Here is a 15576-nt window from a genome sequence, read left to right as displayed (position 1 = left end):
ATGATTTTTTTTTAACTTGAGTATGTACCCAAGTGTATTTCTTGTAAATTTTATTTCAGTGAAGTGATTTTTCTTTCTGATTTTATTCATGGGGTAAATATTGTTGTCCAAATACTCTGTGTTTGGCCCAGGCCAGTGTTGACCCTCATGAAGACCTGAGGAGAACACTTTTCAGATTGACGTTATTGGCATGCGATTGGGAGTAACAGCTAATTTGTTGGATTTCATTCCCTTGGCCATAATTTATTGAGTTACCAATAAGGACTGATTACTGTGCCAGGTGGATACTGTGGGGGCTACAGAGATGAATAAGACATAGTCTCTGTTATTAGGGGCTCACACTTAGTGGGAGACAAGGAACTTTGCTCATGCTCTCCTTGGCCTGGAGCCAGGTTCCCCACTTGTTGACCCTCAGACATCACTTTCCCTTCAGGTCAGCTTACCAATCACGTCTTCTCTCAAACTTGACCCGAGAACTCTGGTGTGGAAGCGGCTCCTCGCTTCTTGCAGACACACCATACTTCTGTCACAGCCCGTATACACCCTTATTTGCACACTCTTTTAAACACATCTTTCTCCCTCCAGTATAGTATTGTAAGCATCTTCAGGGAAGTGACCGTGAGTTAGTCTTTTTTTGTATTCCATGGGAAATATGCTGCAGTGTGTTGATGGGAGGGTAAGGCCGTACCTCTGTGTGTTGGATCTCTTCCCAATAGGTGTGAACCTTGTCAGCATCAGTCATCCCAGGTAGGCCCTGGAGACCTGGAAGGTGGGCCTTGGACAGGAGGGGAAAGGCAGACTTTCCTTTCTAGGCCTTCCTTTCCTGGGCCTGGATTCTGAGGAGTCTAGAAGGCAGGAGAGCCCCCATCGGGTGGTAGGGGGAGGATGGCGTGTGCTGGGGACCGTAGGGTCATGGGTTGGAGTCTTCAGGCTCTGAGAGCAGCTGTATTTAAGGAGCCACATGGGTTCCTTGCTTTTTCTTCTGTATATTACGACACACCGTATGGCTCAGCCACTCCCCACGTGGAGATTTTCTCTCTGCTGCCAACCCTTGTGAGTTTGGGCATTTGTTTGTGTGTTTATTTTATGGGAGCTGATGGGTCCCCCTCCCTAGTAAATGGTTATTAAATGAACTAATGACCCTAGTCTGGGACATAGGCTTGAAAGTACCAAGGGGAAGTTTACCTGAATGAATAAATCTGCATTCTTTCAATTGCAAATGGACAATCTAGTGTTACTTAACTTGGAATCAGTTCGCCTGAAAAAGACCCAGGAAGCTTATTTGCCATAATCTTAATATGATTCTAAAGGACCAGGGGAGGGGGGCTTTAGAGCAGCTGCCCCAGTAGAATCTGCCTAGATCCTGGTCTCACAATACTCAGGGCTGGGTGACAGCCTCCAAGGGCGAGGCAGCCTTTGTTTCTCTTTGGGCTCACTGCCTAAGCAATAGATTCACTAGTGACAATTATTCTCACCAAGTAAAACATATTTGGAGTGACTCTTCATGTATGTGTGTATATATGCATATTTACCCCTCAGCCTCAGTCATAAGACTGCCTGTTACTCAGTTTTTATCAGAAGAGCACCATATTGATTTCTCATCAGAAAAACACCAACATGATGAAATCCATGTTTCCAGATCATTTCTGACCAGGAAAGCTTAGCGCTTAGTAGCATGTTTGGCACATGGTAAGTGCTCAGCAACTGAGGAAACAGAGAACCTTCGATTTCCTTTACCTTCAAGAAAGAATTATTTCTTCTCCAGGATCCTTTTCTAACCATCTCTGGTTCGACTGCCTTTCCTTACCGCTGGCCTCAGAACCGCATCGATCCTCTCTGTATCCTTGACTAATTTCTTTATCTTCACTTTCTAGCCTGTCATGCTCATCATTATTGTCAGGCGCTTGGTGTACGACCCATTTATCTCACATTCCTAGAGGAGAAACAATGACAATCTGTCTTGAGTTGTGACAGTGTTTGCCGAAGGCAAATTGCTGTGAGTTTAGAGACATTCAACCTGAGTGATAAGGAAATAGTGCAGTCATCTTCTTTAGCTCCATTGACGGGCCACTGGGGGCTTAGAAGTCAGGTGGTTGGACAGCATAGACAGAAGACAGCCACCAAGGTGAGGTCTAGACTCAGCCAGGATTGATTCAGTTAGGGAGGGCTTAGGATGTATGTCAGGGAATACTTCCTGGTGCTGATATAAAGAACAGCAGGAATTTAAGCACATAAGCTGTTTTCAGCACCAAACTGAACTAATCGGGTTCTTTTCTGGAGTGGAGGTGGGGCTGAATGGCATGTAAATAATTTTCTTTCATTATTATCAGGGTTATAGGAACTGGGTGCACCCTTCCTCTTTTGTCTCATCACCCAGTCACCCAGTGACTCCCCCATATGCATCCTATTCCTTAGCCATACCTAACTGTTCATATTTTCACAGCCCTGAATTCCACTTGCTGTCCCAAACCTTCACTGCTCCCTCTGTTGGGAAGGTCCTCCCACCCTTTCTCTGAGTGTCCCCAGGACGCAATGTCCTCATCACTTCCTCTGGGAAGGCTCCACTCTCTGGGGCATCAGGTGGCTCTGAGGCCCTTCCCCAATTTGAAAGCTATTAGTCTACAGATCCAGCCTCTTAGGGTGGTGTATAAATCCTTCGTGATCTGGCTGGGCTGACCCCTCCTCCCTTTCTAACTTTATCGCTGACTGTTCCCTTCATCCTTCTCTCAGAAATGCCTGACAGACTCCCTGGTCACCTACTCAGGGATGCTGCAGAGATGAGGCAGGCTGTGGGCTCTGTGATAACCCCGCTTCTATCTCTGCTGCTGATCTGCTACCTTCTGTGCCTGAGTCTGCAGAAAACTGCTGCCTTTAGAGGAAACTCAGGAAACACCCCCTCCCAGAAGTCCTCCTTGCTCCTGCTCCCCCTCCGCTGTGCTCCCACGGTCCCTGCGCTTGGCCCTGGATTTACACCTGCTGCTTTGTGTTGTACTGTCCGCCTTCTGAACTAGACTCAGGCACTTATGTGTGGGGCCTGCGCTTGCTCATCGCTGTATCCCAGAGCCTTGCGCTTAGTAGAGACTCAGATGTTTGCTGAATGAGTGCACGTAGCATGCATAATCGAAGCATGTGAGAAAGGAAGGTGGTGATTTCTTGGTAGCAGAAGAAGCAAATACAACTCAGCACATGACTCAAGTATATGAAAAGGGGAAGAAGACACTTTTTTTCTTCTTGTAAAGCCTCTGCCCTTTGTGGAAGAATTGTTGTCTTTGTGAGAACGGTGGGAGCTTTGCTGATCTGGGAGAAGTGGCGGGAGTTGGTTACTGCAGGATTAACCTTTTGAGAGATGGATCTGCTCTTGAAAAAAATTTTATTATGAATTATTTTGAACATAACGGGAAGCTATAAAAAGTAATATAATGAACATCCATGTATCTACCACCTAGCTTAAGAAATAAAACATTACTAACACAGCTGAGGCCTTTTAATCATTTCCTTGCTTTGGTGTTTATCATTCTCATGTAATCTTTTATACTTCACATCATATATAATATATATACATGCATATGTATAGTCTTTATCCATTTGATATATATTTGTGTTTATATTTTTGCAAACCATTGATTTATGTAGTTGTTCCTTTGCAGCTTGCTTTTTTTCAGTGTTCTATCTAAGGATTCATTTACGATATCCATCTGGATTGATACATGTTGTGTTATAATTTTTATTTCTTTATAGTATTCCAATTTGTATATCTTGTTAGTAGGTATTTGGGTTGCTTCTAATTTTTTCTTTTTACACAATGCTGCTGTGAGCACTCTTGTTATATATCCTTGTACACACATATGAGAGATTCTCAAGGATAATAGGAATAGAATTTCTGGGTCATTGGGAACGTGCATCTTGAATTTTATTAAATTTTGCAAAAAATATTCTCTGGGATTTATTTACTCCATTCTTAACAAAAATAAATCTTTATAACTCCTCTTTTGATATGTCAGTTATGTTAATGTTTCAGATGTAGTGGATTGAAGATTACATTTCAGTTGAAATATAACACACCCGCTTAAGCCTTATCTGAGTGTCGATTTATAGAGCCAAGAAGCTGATTTAAAATGGTGATAGGTATGTGGAACGTTCATATTTATATAAACTCCTACAGAAAAGGAATTAGGTCATATTCAGTAGGTTGTTCAGCATTTCCTTTTAAATTTTTTATTGAGTTTGAACCAAAGAGCATTTTGGATTATTTTTGGGATCTAGATGGCTCACTGTGGAGCTATTTGTTGTATGAATATTTGAGTGAACGAATAAATGAGTGGAAGTATAGAACTGAACATAAGAACAATAAAATATAATGGAATAAAATTAAAATCAAATTAGTGTCCCTGAGTCGAGGTGTTAAAGGGAAAAGCTCATGGTCCCCACGTTCATTTGCTGTAAACCTAGCTGGAGGCTACAATTTTATGTGACATCTGCCTTCTGCCAACACACCTGTGTGTGGCAGGGTCCTGACACAATGGCTCTTTCTGTTTCTTTATTACAAGCTCAGAACCTGGGAAGGCCTGATGTTCCTCTTCAGTGTGGGGCCTGAGCAGCCACCCGCACTGGTAAGACCTCGGATCATCTACCCTGGTCAGGTGGACATGACGTGCTAGGGTTTCCTCCCTGCTAGCCCTTGTTAAAAAGCTGGCTGCCTTGAAGTGAGTCTCTAGCGGGCTGGCAAATGCCGCCAGTGTTGTGGACGGGCTTTGATGCAAGATTTCTTGCTGAAGGCCTGCTGCTGTGGAGTTGTGGCTGTTTTCTTGGAGATAACACTTAATTCTGGCTAGGTGCCTTGTGAGGTAGGGCAGGGATTATTGAATTATTTATTTGCCAGCTCTTGGGACCTCATGAGACATATGCAGTCACTGTTAAGTATCACCTTAAAGGGCCATCCAGAACGTTCTTGAGGTAGTGTACTAGTTTGCTCAGGCTGCTGAAACAAAGTGCCACAAATCGTGTGGCTTAAACAACAGAAATTTTTCTCAGAGTTCTGGAGACTGGAAGTCTAAGGACAAAGTGTCGGCAGGGTTGGTTTCTTCTGAGGCCTCTCTCCTTGGCTTGTTCATGGCTGTCTTCTCCCTGTGTGCTCACATCATCCTCCTTCTCTGTCTCTGTCCAAATTTCCTCTTTTTATAAGGACACCAACTATATTGGATTAGGACCTACACTAATGACCTCGCTTTAAGTGGATTACCTCGGTAAAGACCCGATTCCACGTAAGGTCACCTTCTGAGGTACTGGGGGTTAGGACTTCAACATGTGAAGTTTGGGGGACACTGTTCAACCCATAACAGGTAACAGCACGATGTAGGATTATGTGTGAATTGTTAAAAGACCTTGCAAACATTGGAATTGCAGCTCTAGAGAGGTTAGTGTTCTAGACATTTTCCTCCTTTCGCACATTCACATTCACAATCTTTTTGACAGACGGAAGAGCCAATTCACGGTTGTTACCACAGACTTGACCTAGTACAGCGAGCTTATTTGCTTGCTGACTTCGAGGAAAGAAGTTTCGGAGATCAGTTTAAAAATAGAGATTTTGTCACTAGAATTACATATAAATTGATTTTTCTTCTGAGTTTATTGCCTGAAGGCTTGCCTTGTGGCTGGTTTTTCTTTTTTTTACTTGTTTTCAAGTTTATTTCAGTTGTTAAAAAATAAACACCTGACAACTTTTTTTTTTGGTTCTAGATTTAAAAGGAATTGTATTTGTCATCCAGAGTCAAAGTAATTCTTTTCATGCGAAGAGAGCAGAACAATTAAAGAAAAACATCTTAAAGCAAGCTGCAGATCTTACACAGGTATGTAAGAGTGGCTTGAGATGTCTGCTAATTATTTCTTAATACATTTATATTTTCTAAAGCACTTGGTCTATAGAGAATCAGTTTTATTTAGATGAGAATAACTCTTCTGACTTGTTTGCTGATTTAATATTAACTATTATTTAAATTCTCCAGTTTGTTCCTAATGTTCAAAGCATCATATTCTAAATTATTATATATATATTTTATGAGAATTATAAAATTGTGTAGGACTATCATGGTTTTGTAATAAAGTATGATAAAAGGAAGTAGAGGAAATAACTTTTTAAAGACTGGCCTTAAAATAGCAGGGATAATTAATGTTCAAAATTTTGGTAACAAGTTCTAAGGCAGTTTTCATGTTGAAATAACATTTTCATTAACCTTAGTGCAGTGCTTCCTCTATGAGTCTCTTAATCTGTTTTTTTAATTGGATATCATTAATTGAACTTTTTATTTGATTTATAATGTAATATCTGAGGATTATGGAGAGAAAGATTGACACACAGAGATACATTTTAATAATGTTTAAAATAGGTATGAACTGAATCTAAAGCTGTTCTGAATAATGCTGGAGGTTTGGGGCAAAGAAAGATCTGCCTTCTTGTACTGCCATGTAGGTGCTTAATTCTTTAGCTAAGCAAAAAAAATTCCTCCAAGCCTGCTACACTACGTTGCTGTGACCTTCAAGACAGAAGTGCTTGTCTGTAGATAAATGCCATCTCTTGATTCTCAGCAAGAATTCTTTGACAAAAGATGTGTGTGTTTGACAGATTGCTTTCTTTCTGTTGGTGGGTGCTGGGAAATAAGGGTTGGAAATATCAGTGGGGAAAATAGCAGCCTTAATGGTTCAAGGCTGTGACACTGCTGAGGATATGGTTTACTGTGCTTAATCTTTAAATGCTTTACATATAAGTTCGTCCAGCCTCCCTGCATCCCTGCAAGGACAGATCCTTGGTTTCCCTCCTTGGAGCATTATACCTTCTCACGGGAGAGGAAAGAATTTCATGCTATAGACAGATTGTTTTTTTTGTTATTGGAGATAGGAGCAGCTTGATGAGTTTAAACTTCTTTGTTTGGAAACTCAACTTTTAGAGATTTTCTTCTACTAAACCTTTTCTGATTTCATCAGAGAGGCAGAAGTGCAGCAACTTGACTGGCTGGGCTTCTTCCATGTGCTCTGGTGGACGCCCTAGTGGAGTGGCTAGTGCCGGCCACTGCAGGGAGGAGGGGGAACCAGTAGCTGGAATAATCCCTGAGCTGGGTCCAGGCAGCTTTAATGGAATTTAGCTCAATCAAGCCTTGGCAGTGACCCCAAATTGTGTAATCAGTGATGACCTCAGGACAGAGTTATGTAGCCTTTACTCATATACAAATTAAGAGCACGTGTATCCCTATGTACCACATGTGTCCCTGCTCCCAGAAATAGCTTCCATCTTGTAGAGGCAGATTCCTGTGTTTTAGCTTATATATCTTCCCCATTTAATCCATACTAATAGTCTTTGTCATTAATGTGGGTAATTACATCCTTTGCCAACCAAGGCCAGTTGATTGAGTATACCCCCATATTTCCTCCATTATTTGTCCACTCCTTTTTTTTTGGTCTGTTTTTGTGTAAATGGGTGCTCACCACTGGCTCTCTACCTACCTTTCCCCCTTCACTCATCTGGGAAGAGTAGCTTCCAAGGACAGTGGTCCTAGGACTTGGTTTATGGTGGGCCTAAGGCATGTGGGTACCTTTTGGTGAGAAGCAATATAAATTATAAAATGTTCCCTTTTCTTTCCCCTTAGGAAGAACAAGACTTGGGAGGGTGCTGCTAGGGGCTGGGTGTACCTGCTTCTTCTGGAGGCCCTGGGGCTCTGAAGACCACAGGGCCCGGGTGTGGGACCACTGGATGCTTAAAACTGGCTTTGGGCTCTGGGGGAGGATGGTTACAAGTTCCCATCTAGGCTGAGCTTGGCAGTCTCATATTTCGGAACGGAGAATGTGTGTTGGTTGGAGATTCTCTGTGTCTCTCAGGAATTGAGGCACACTGGCAGGCAGCTGAGAGGGTGTGGATCCCACAGAGCAGTGGGAACCTCCAACACTTATTACCTTTTGCTGAGGCAGTTGGCCCAGAGCTTGTTAACTAAAGTCCCTGTTTCTGGATCCCAGCTTCATTTCCCACTACTCAGCTCCTTGCATGTTATTTGCCAGTCATTTCAAACTTCTTACCTTTCCTGGGATCACCTTGCCATGCCATGCCATGCCTCTGTGGCTTTGCACATGTTGACTCTTGTCTTCTTGACGAGCTCCTGTATCCCCAGGAAGCCTTTCTGTGCACTTTCTTGACTCACAGTGATAAATCACTTCCTCTTTGGTTTCACTTCTGTGTCTTGCACAAACTGTTTTTGTTTTCACTTTCTATTAATTATTCGTGACATCTCTGTCTCTTTTATAAATTTTGAGAGCTGAGAATGTGTCTTGTTAGTTTTTGATTCCTTAGAACCAAGCACAGTGCTCTGCATGTACTGAGCCTGAGTCCTCTGAATATTGATTGAACTGACTCCCTGAAATTCATTATCTCATTTTTTCCTTACTCTCTTTTCTATTGTAATAGAAGTTTCTTTTTATTTCTCTTATAGCATAGTCATCTTTGACCACACACATACACACACACACACACACACTGTACTAAATCTCTTTGAAGGCGAACACTTCAGCTTATTCTGCGTTTGATTCCTCCATAGCACCTTAAACATAGTGGGTATTTAACATGTGGCAGTTGAATTGAATCCAGAAGAAATTGAAAAAATTAAAATTTATTTAAATAAATTGTTTTATCTATTTTTAAAAATTTTTGTTAATTCTTAGATTGATAATGGTCAACCCCTCTTATTTTACTTCTCTCAGTGAAACCATAAAGTTTAGGGAGAAGAGCAGAAAAAAGGTTGAGTATGAGTTGGTGCTAGGAAAATATGATCTCGGGATTAAGTGAATCTCTGAGAGGCAATATGGAAAACAGCCAGAAAATTCACTTGATGGCTTTAACACAGACGACCTAACAATGACTTAAGTAAGATGGAGATTTACTTTCCCTCACAGTCTGTTGGTAGGCAGGCCGGGGATAGGCAGCTCTGCTCCAGGTTCCTTCCGTCTAGTGTCTTGACACGTGGCCAAGGTGTCTTGTCTTCTGCCTGGTTGCAGCTGGCTTACCACCGTTACGTCTGCGTTCCAGTGTGTGGAGGACAAGCAGCTTCCTTTTAAGGATGTGACCTTGAAGTTGCACAGGTCGTTTCCCCCTACATTCCCATTATCCAGAACATAATCGTGTGGGCAGACCTTGTCTGGGAAAGGTACTATTTAATTGGGTGGCCTTGGACCCAGCCCAAACTCAAGGAGTTCTAATCACTAAAAGGAAGAAAGTAGGAATGGAGACTGGGAGACAAATTGGCATCTCTGTTGAAGTCAGGATTTTGTTTACGCATCAAGGACTCACCTAGTCTATAGAAGAATTTATATATGAACCTCTCATTCATTCATTCAGTATTTACAGAGCTACTGTGGGCACAGAACTGGGCATACAAAGATCAGCAAGGCAGAGTCCTTGCACTTGAAGAGCCCACAGTCCAGGAATGGAGACAGGCCCATAAACGGGCAATTTTAAAGCAAGATGGAAGTGCAGACACTGCAAGACAAGTACTGCATGATTCCACTTACGTGAGGTATCTAAAATGGTCAGATTCACGGAGTCAAAGACTAGAAGGGTGTTTACTAGGAGCTGGGGGAGGGGAAATGAAGAGTTATAGTTTTAGTTAAGTAAGATGCATAAGCTGTAGAAATCTGCTTTACAAAATTGTGCCTGCAGTCAACAGTACTATATTGCGCACTTAAAATTTGTTAACAGGCTAGAGCTCATGTTAAGTGTTCTTACCACAGTACAATAAAAAAATTAAATAAAAAATTAGGTACTAGCTAGGTTGAGGGGAGTCCTGGGAGCAAGGGAGGGCTTTCTAGGTAGACAGCCAGGTAAAACCAGCCAGGTGACAAGCAGAAGCATGGGGTGTGTGTGGGCACTTCGTGCTGTTCTGGGATGAGTGTAGAGGGGGAGGAGGGTGATGTGGGCGGCCAGCCTGGAAACTCAGGTAGCGACCTGACCCCCGAGGATCTGTGTTCTTTCTCAGGCCTTTCTCAGGGGGCATTACTGGCATTTTGAGAGAGATTTCTCAAGATATATCTAAGACATTTAGCATTTCTGGCCCCTGGTAGTACATGTAGAAGCAACCTCCAGTCATTGTTACTAAAAGTGCCCCCGGTTGAGAATTACTACTAGGGAGAGCTGTTAGGGCATGGACCTGGTCTGATTTGTGTTTTACACGTGTCACTCTGGTGGCTGTGAGGAGGACAGCTTTAAGAGAGCCAACCCTGGGGCAGGGAGCCTAATTCTTAAGCCCTTGGACTCATGCAGGGCATGCTGCCCAAAGAGGGGGTCATAGATGGCTGCAGGTCCGTCATCACAGACAGTCTGAGAAGCACTGGGCTAGGGACGTGGGGTGGAGCTGGCCGGGGTGATGGTGGTTGGAGAGACACGGGGCCAGAAGGGGGGGGAGGTTGGGCGTGGGGCCGAAGGAGAAGTCAGGACCAGCTCCCAGCTAGGACTGAGGTGGGGTGGGGTGGGGCCACCATCTGAGACTGGAGACGCGATTTGCAGGTTTACAGGGTGCAGGTGACTTCAGGTTTTGATAGATGAAATTTGAGGTGGAGGTGTCAGCCGGCCGGAGGCTGGATATTTGTTTTAAGCTCAGGAGAAAGGTTTGGCCAGAAGATGGCGGATTTGGGAGTCAGCGACACATAGGTAGTGACTGAAAGCTTGAAGGTGCTGCTTCCAGGGGTGCAGTGGGACCCCAGGGAAAACCGGTGTTTTGGGGCTGGACAGAGCAAGAGCAGCCTTCTTAGGAGACAGAAGGAGTGTGCAGAGACACAGAAAGTACATTTGATGTTGTCAGGGAACCTGAGGGAATAGCCTTTCAGTGATCAGTACTGTCCTAGTCCTCAGAAAGGACTCGTAAGAGAGGGTCTCAGACTGTCATTTGACTGGGTGGTCTCGTGTGGACTCCTGCCTGTGCACTTACCTCAGGAGGCATCCACCTAGAGTGCTTAATTGTTGTTGCTGCTGCCGCCATTGTTATTTTTAATTGTGGTAAAAAATATATAACATTAAATCTGCCATCTTAACCATTTTTAAATGTACAATAGTGTAAAGTACACTTACATTGTGCAACCAATTTCCAGAACATTTTCATCTTTCCAGCTGAGACTCTGTCCCCATTAAATAGCAACTCCCCATTCCCCCTTCCCCAGCCCCTGGCAACCACCAGTCTACTTTCTGTCTCTACGGATTTAACTACTCGAGGTACTTCATAGAAGTGGAATCATACAGTGTGTATTTTGTCTTTTTGTGACTGGCTTATTTCACTTAGGGTAACGTCCTCAAGGTTCATCCATGTTGTAGCATGTGACAGGATTTCCTTCCTTTTAAAGGCTGAATGTTGTTGTTGTTTTGACAGACTGTCCTCCAGGTCTTTGCTTGTCACCTGGTCCACCGTGACGATGGTTTCTTCCCCAGGCACTGCTTCCTGGGATGCTCATTTGGTGTTCCACACAGCCTCCCCTACGGTACCCTCTGTCTTGTAGGGCATCAGTCCTGCCCTCAGAATCGGAGGAGGTGAGACCTGCTCTGTACTCCTCTTTGTATCCCCACGGCACCTAGTATAATGCCACACACACACATTATCAGAAACTGTGTTTTCATCAATACATTTTTCTCAGCTTTTAAAACTTAGGAAAGAGCTCCATTTATCTAAAGTATTTAACTTTTCTTGTACTGCATTCTGTGCTTCCATTTAGTTTCAGTGTGCTTATACTTAATTTCTACTGTCCTTTACGTTTACAGTGTGCAGTTTAGATCACCTTTAGTAGGTGACTTAGTTTGCCACTAGGTGGCAATATTGGTTTTGCATTTAAAGACACATAATTAAGCAATATCATTAAGCAAACCCCTCCCCTCCAGCATTTAATTTCTGTGATAATAAATGGAGTCTAGACGAAAGCAGTAAAGAAGCCTCCCTTTAATGATAAGATAGTCTGTTTTTCTTATTCTGAAATTCTTTCCTGGAATGGAAGCCAACTATGCATACTGAAGTAGTTATGACAAAACTTGAACACTTGGATTTAATTTGCCCACAAGATCCAGAGCGTACTGTTACGGCTTAGATAACTTCATATTTGGATGATCAAGTCTTTTGGTAGTTTAAATGGTGATAAAGATTTTAGAATTTGCAACTATACTTGATACTGGTTCATTTTTTCTCCTTGTAGAGTTTTTATGCTATGTATGTGATTAAAAACCAAGTTTATTCTGTGAATAGCATTTTAGAGATCCAAAGATTGTTGACAGCTAACATAGGGTCCTCAGACAATACTAGGAGCAATGATGAGATACCCTGACCCGGAACTACGTGAAAATAGAGAAATAAGATTAACTTCAGAGAATTAAATGCTAAGATGCACAAAACATAGGGAGGCAAAGTCACTTTAAGAGACACGTATGGCTCCCTAGTTAAAACTTAGCTGGAACTTGTGTTAAGAAATTGACATATTCTTGAGAAAGAATTGACAGCTCAGTGATCAGCCATGAAAGCTGAGAAAGGTTGAATGTAAAGCAGAAGTTGTCAGGGCATCCCCAGCACTGTAGCAGGGAGCAGGCTGGCTCCTTCCAGGAGGGGTCAGTCCCATGGTTTGGCAGGTGTGTGCTGTACCTCTAGTGGAACAGGATGTCTGGGACCCTCGTGTTGCCTGGGACCTGAACCATGAAGTCTTCAGGTTGCAATTTTGGTTTTATCCGTAGATTTGCCCACTATGAGCATTCACCAAAGTTGCTTGGTGAGGGAGGAATCAGCAGTAAGTTTTGTCATTTGAATATTTATCTGATAGCCCAAAATATCTATTCCTCCTGCACTACCAGATGTCTAGAACTGCTGTTTATTTATTCATTACTCCTGTCAGGTTGCACTTGACTACAGAATCTGCCAAAAATTAAGGTGCAAAAATTTAATGGTTTCTGTGATTATGCATCTGCTTCTAGCGGTTCTCTTTGCTTCAGCAAGTCATTACCTATGCCTGTTTTGCCTCAAGGTGCTAAAATGCGGTCTTATTAAAAATGCAACGTTTTTCATCCTTCTAATGTGAATATAAAAACAGGAGCCTAAACTAACTTTCTATCTGAAATTTAATACTGTACTTGGAGTTACTAGGGTGGTCAAACTGTTTCCCTTGTTTTCGAAAATAATTTGGGTCATTCTAAGTTGTCATTCCCATCCCTAGTTTTGAAGCTTATCATGCAGTTTATAATGGCTTTGAAGTTTATAATTATATGTTTCTTCTAATCAGTAAGCTAGCAGACTTTACCAACGGCTCTTCTATGTGCAGAGTACCATTCTAGATGCTGTGGAGCAAAGGTTTAGAAAGGAATTAGAAAAGATATTCTAGTTCTTTGAATTACTTACAAGGTATATGGCAACTATTTCATAATATAAATGACTATACTGTTAAGCAGAAATTAGAAGTCCAGCATAAATGTATTACAGTATTTATTCAATAAATATTAATTGGACATCTACAGTTATATTAAGTACTTCTGAACAAAATAGGACACCTCTAGGCAATACATGTGGCCCTTGAGAGAGACTGTGCACATTTGAAGCTGTTTAAGAAGTGGAGTCATATGTAAAAAGCACAAGTTAATGTAGTGCTAATGGTGTACATGAATCCTGAGAGGATAAAGAAGGAAGACTTCTGTCAAATCAGGTAAGAAAGACTGGGAAAATTAGCTGGAGAGATGTCAGTTTAGAACCTGGTTCTGGAAGACGAAGACATGAATTGTCAGGAAAGTTAATTGGGGTGCCAGGTGGGAACTGGAATTTGTGGAGGCACAATTTGAGGGAAGAGTGAAGCATGTGTGAGCAGTGGAATAGCGACCTTTTTAGATTGGAATGGATGGAAAGTAAGATTGGTGATATGTGGTTGACGAATATGGGGTTCCGAAATGCAAATCTGTAGATATAAGAATACAGATTTTGAAGAAGTGCTATTTTTTTCCTGAGTTTTTTCCTCCCTGCGTTACAGATGGAAGGGAAATGTGAAGTCATAAAGATTGACGGTTTAAAGAGGTGTACAAACAAAAAACCTGGTGGAGGTGAGGCTAACAGAAACCCATAATGAGAGTTTGTGCGATGATTGCCTAATAAATCAGGCACTTCAGTGCACTTTGTTTTAAATGCATACTATGTGCATAGGATCCGTGTGTCAATTGTGAGTTGACTTCTGTTTTTTGAACTTAAAAAAATTCCTTCTTGAGTGGATGTTTGTGTGAAGATTTGTGTATTTTGTTTGTTATATGAGATGGAGCAAACAGCTCAGAATCTGGTGAAGACTACATTGGAGTATCTTGTGTTTATGTTGTGATGGAGAGGCTGTCATCTGAGAGCCTTTTATTCTCTTCTAGAACCTGGGGTCCAGTAACCACGGGGAGCCTAGACTGAGACCATTTTTTACTATAGCTTCAGGGGCGTATTAAGTATTAACGCTTGCCTAAAATCATGGAAACCATTATGGTTCTCCAAAGGAATTTCAAAATACGGTTAAATTGGAAACAATAAAGGAGAGAAGATAAGGCATCATTGTGTGTTTTTTTTTTAGCAGGATCTAGTAAAACAAGGATTTGTGCACCATTTTGAAGACTCTAAAGTGTGACCTTTAACTTTAGCATGAGGGAAGGGTCATGCTTGTTTGGGGAATCACTTTGCGTGGGGAACAGGGAAGTAAGCCACCGTAGGAGTGAGTGACGGAGAAAGGGGACGGACAGGGTTTAGAATGAAGACAGGACCTGAGATATGGGCAGAACCACAGATAAATTATGGTTCCATTTTTAAGGCAACCTTCAAATACACAAAAGAAAATTCAGAAGTGGGATATGTTTATGAGGGTTATTTTAGGGTTAGGGGTGTGGGATGGTGCAGCTATAAATTACATTTTGTGGCAGATGTTGGATTACGTTTTCTGCTTTAGGCCAAATGGAGCCAGACTAGCTGCTTAGAAACCTCTCCACTCTCCCCACCCCCAATTCAATTGCTTTGAAGAGAACAGACACTTCTAATTTAATTGCCTTCTTTTGTGATATGAACTTTATTTAAGACCTGGCAGAATGTCAACCTTACAAATGATTCTTTTTGCTTGTTCACAGAAAGTTTTGGAAATCACTATTTTCTTGAGACGAGTTAGTCAGGCTTTGGCTCATGAGTTTAAAAAAACCTCATTTCCATAAAATAAGCCGGGAAAACGAGAGCAAAGCCTTTCATAGATTAGTGTGAAGGAGCTTGAGAAAGATGGCCTTGTGTTTCCTGTTTTTAGAAATTTTTTTATTGACAGGGAGACAGTGCAAGGTACTTCATTAAAAGGTTAGCTTTGGGAGTCGTGTTGCCGTCTATCACTAAACTTTTCTTTTTAGGTGAGAGCAGTGGATGCTTAATTACTGTAATTACTAGAAATTCATTTTTTGTAGTAAGATAGGTGTTAATTTATTAAAATAAATTATTACTTATTAAACTGGAGACTTGATTACATTGCTGTTGAATAAGAATTTATTCATCCATTCATTTAATAAATCTTTATTGAATATTTACTTTATGCAAG

General features: G+C 41.8%; 1 protein-coding gene across 10 annotated transcripts in view; it reads left to right on the top strand.

Annotated features, from left to right (window-relative positions):
- The window catches only part of B3GLCT (beta 3-glucosyltransferase), a 215293-nt gene that overhangs the window by 28119 nt on the left and 171598 nt on the right, over positions 1-15576 (top strand). For all 10 annotated transcript variants that reach the window (XR_015553476.1, XR_015553478.1, XR_015553477.1 and 7 more), the window contains exon 4: positions 5737-5846. Coding sequence is in view for 6 of the 10 variants with exons in the window: in XM_087436233.1 (XP_087292359.1) it covers positions 5737-5846 (110 nt within the window). In the remaining 4 variants the exon portion in view is untranslated. The remainder of the gene's footprint in view (positions 1-5736; positions 5847-15576) is intronic.

This window comes from Ceratotherium simum, chromosome 10 (genome assembly GCF_057802395.1).
Source record: "Ceratotherium simum simum isolate JZ-2026a chromosome 10, ASM5780239v1, whole genome shotgun sequence".
Lineage (NCBI taxonomy): Eukaryota > Metazoa > Chordata > Mammalia > Perissodactyla > Rhinocerotidae > Ceratotherium > Ceratotherium simum.
This window is presented reverse-complemented; position numbering and strand designations above follow the sequence as displayed.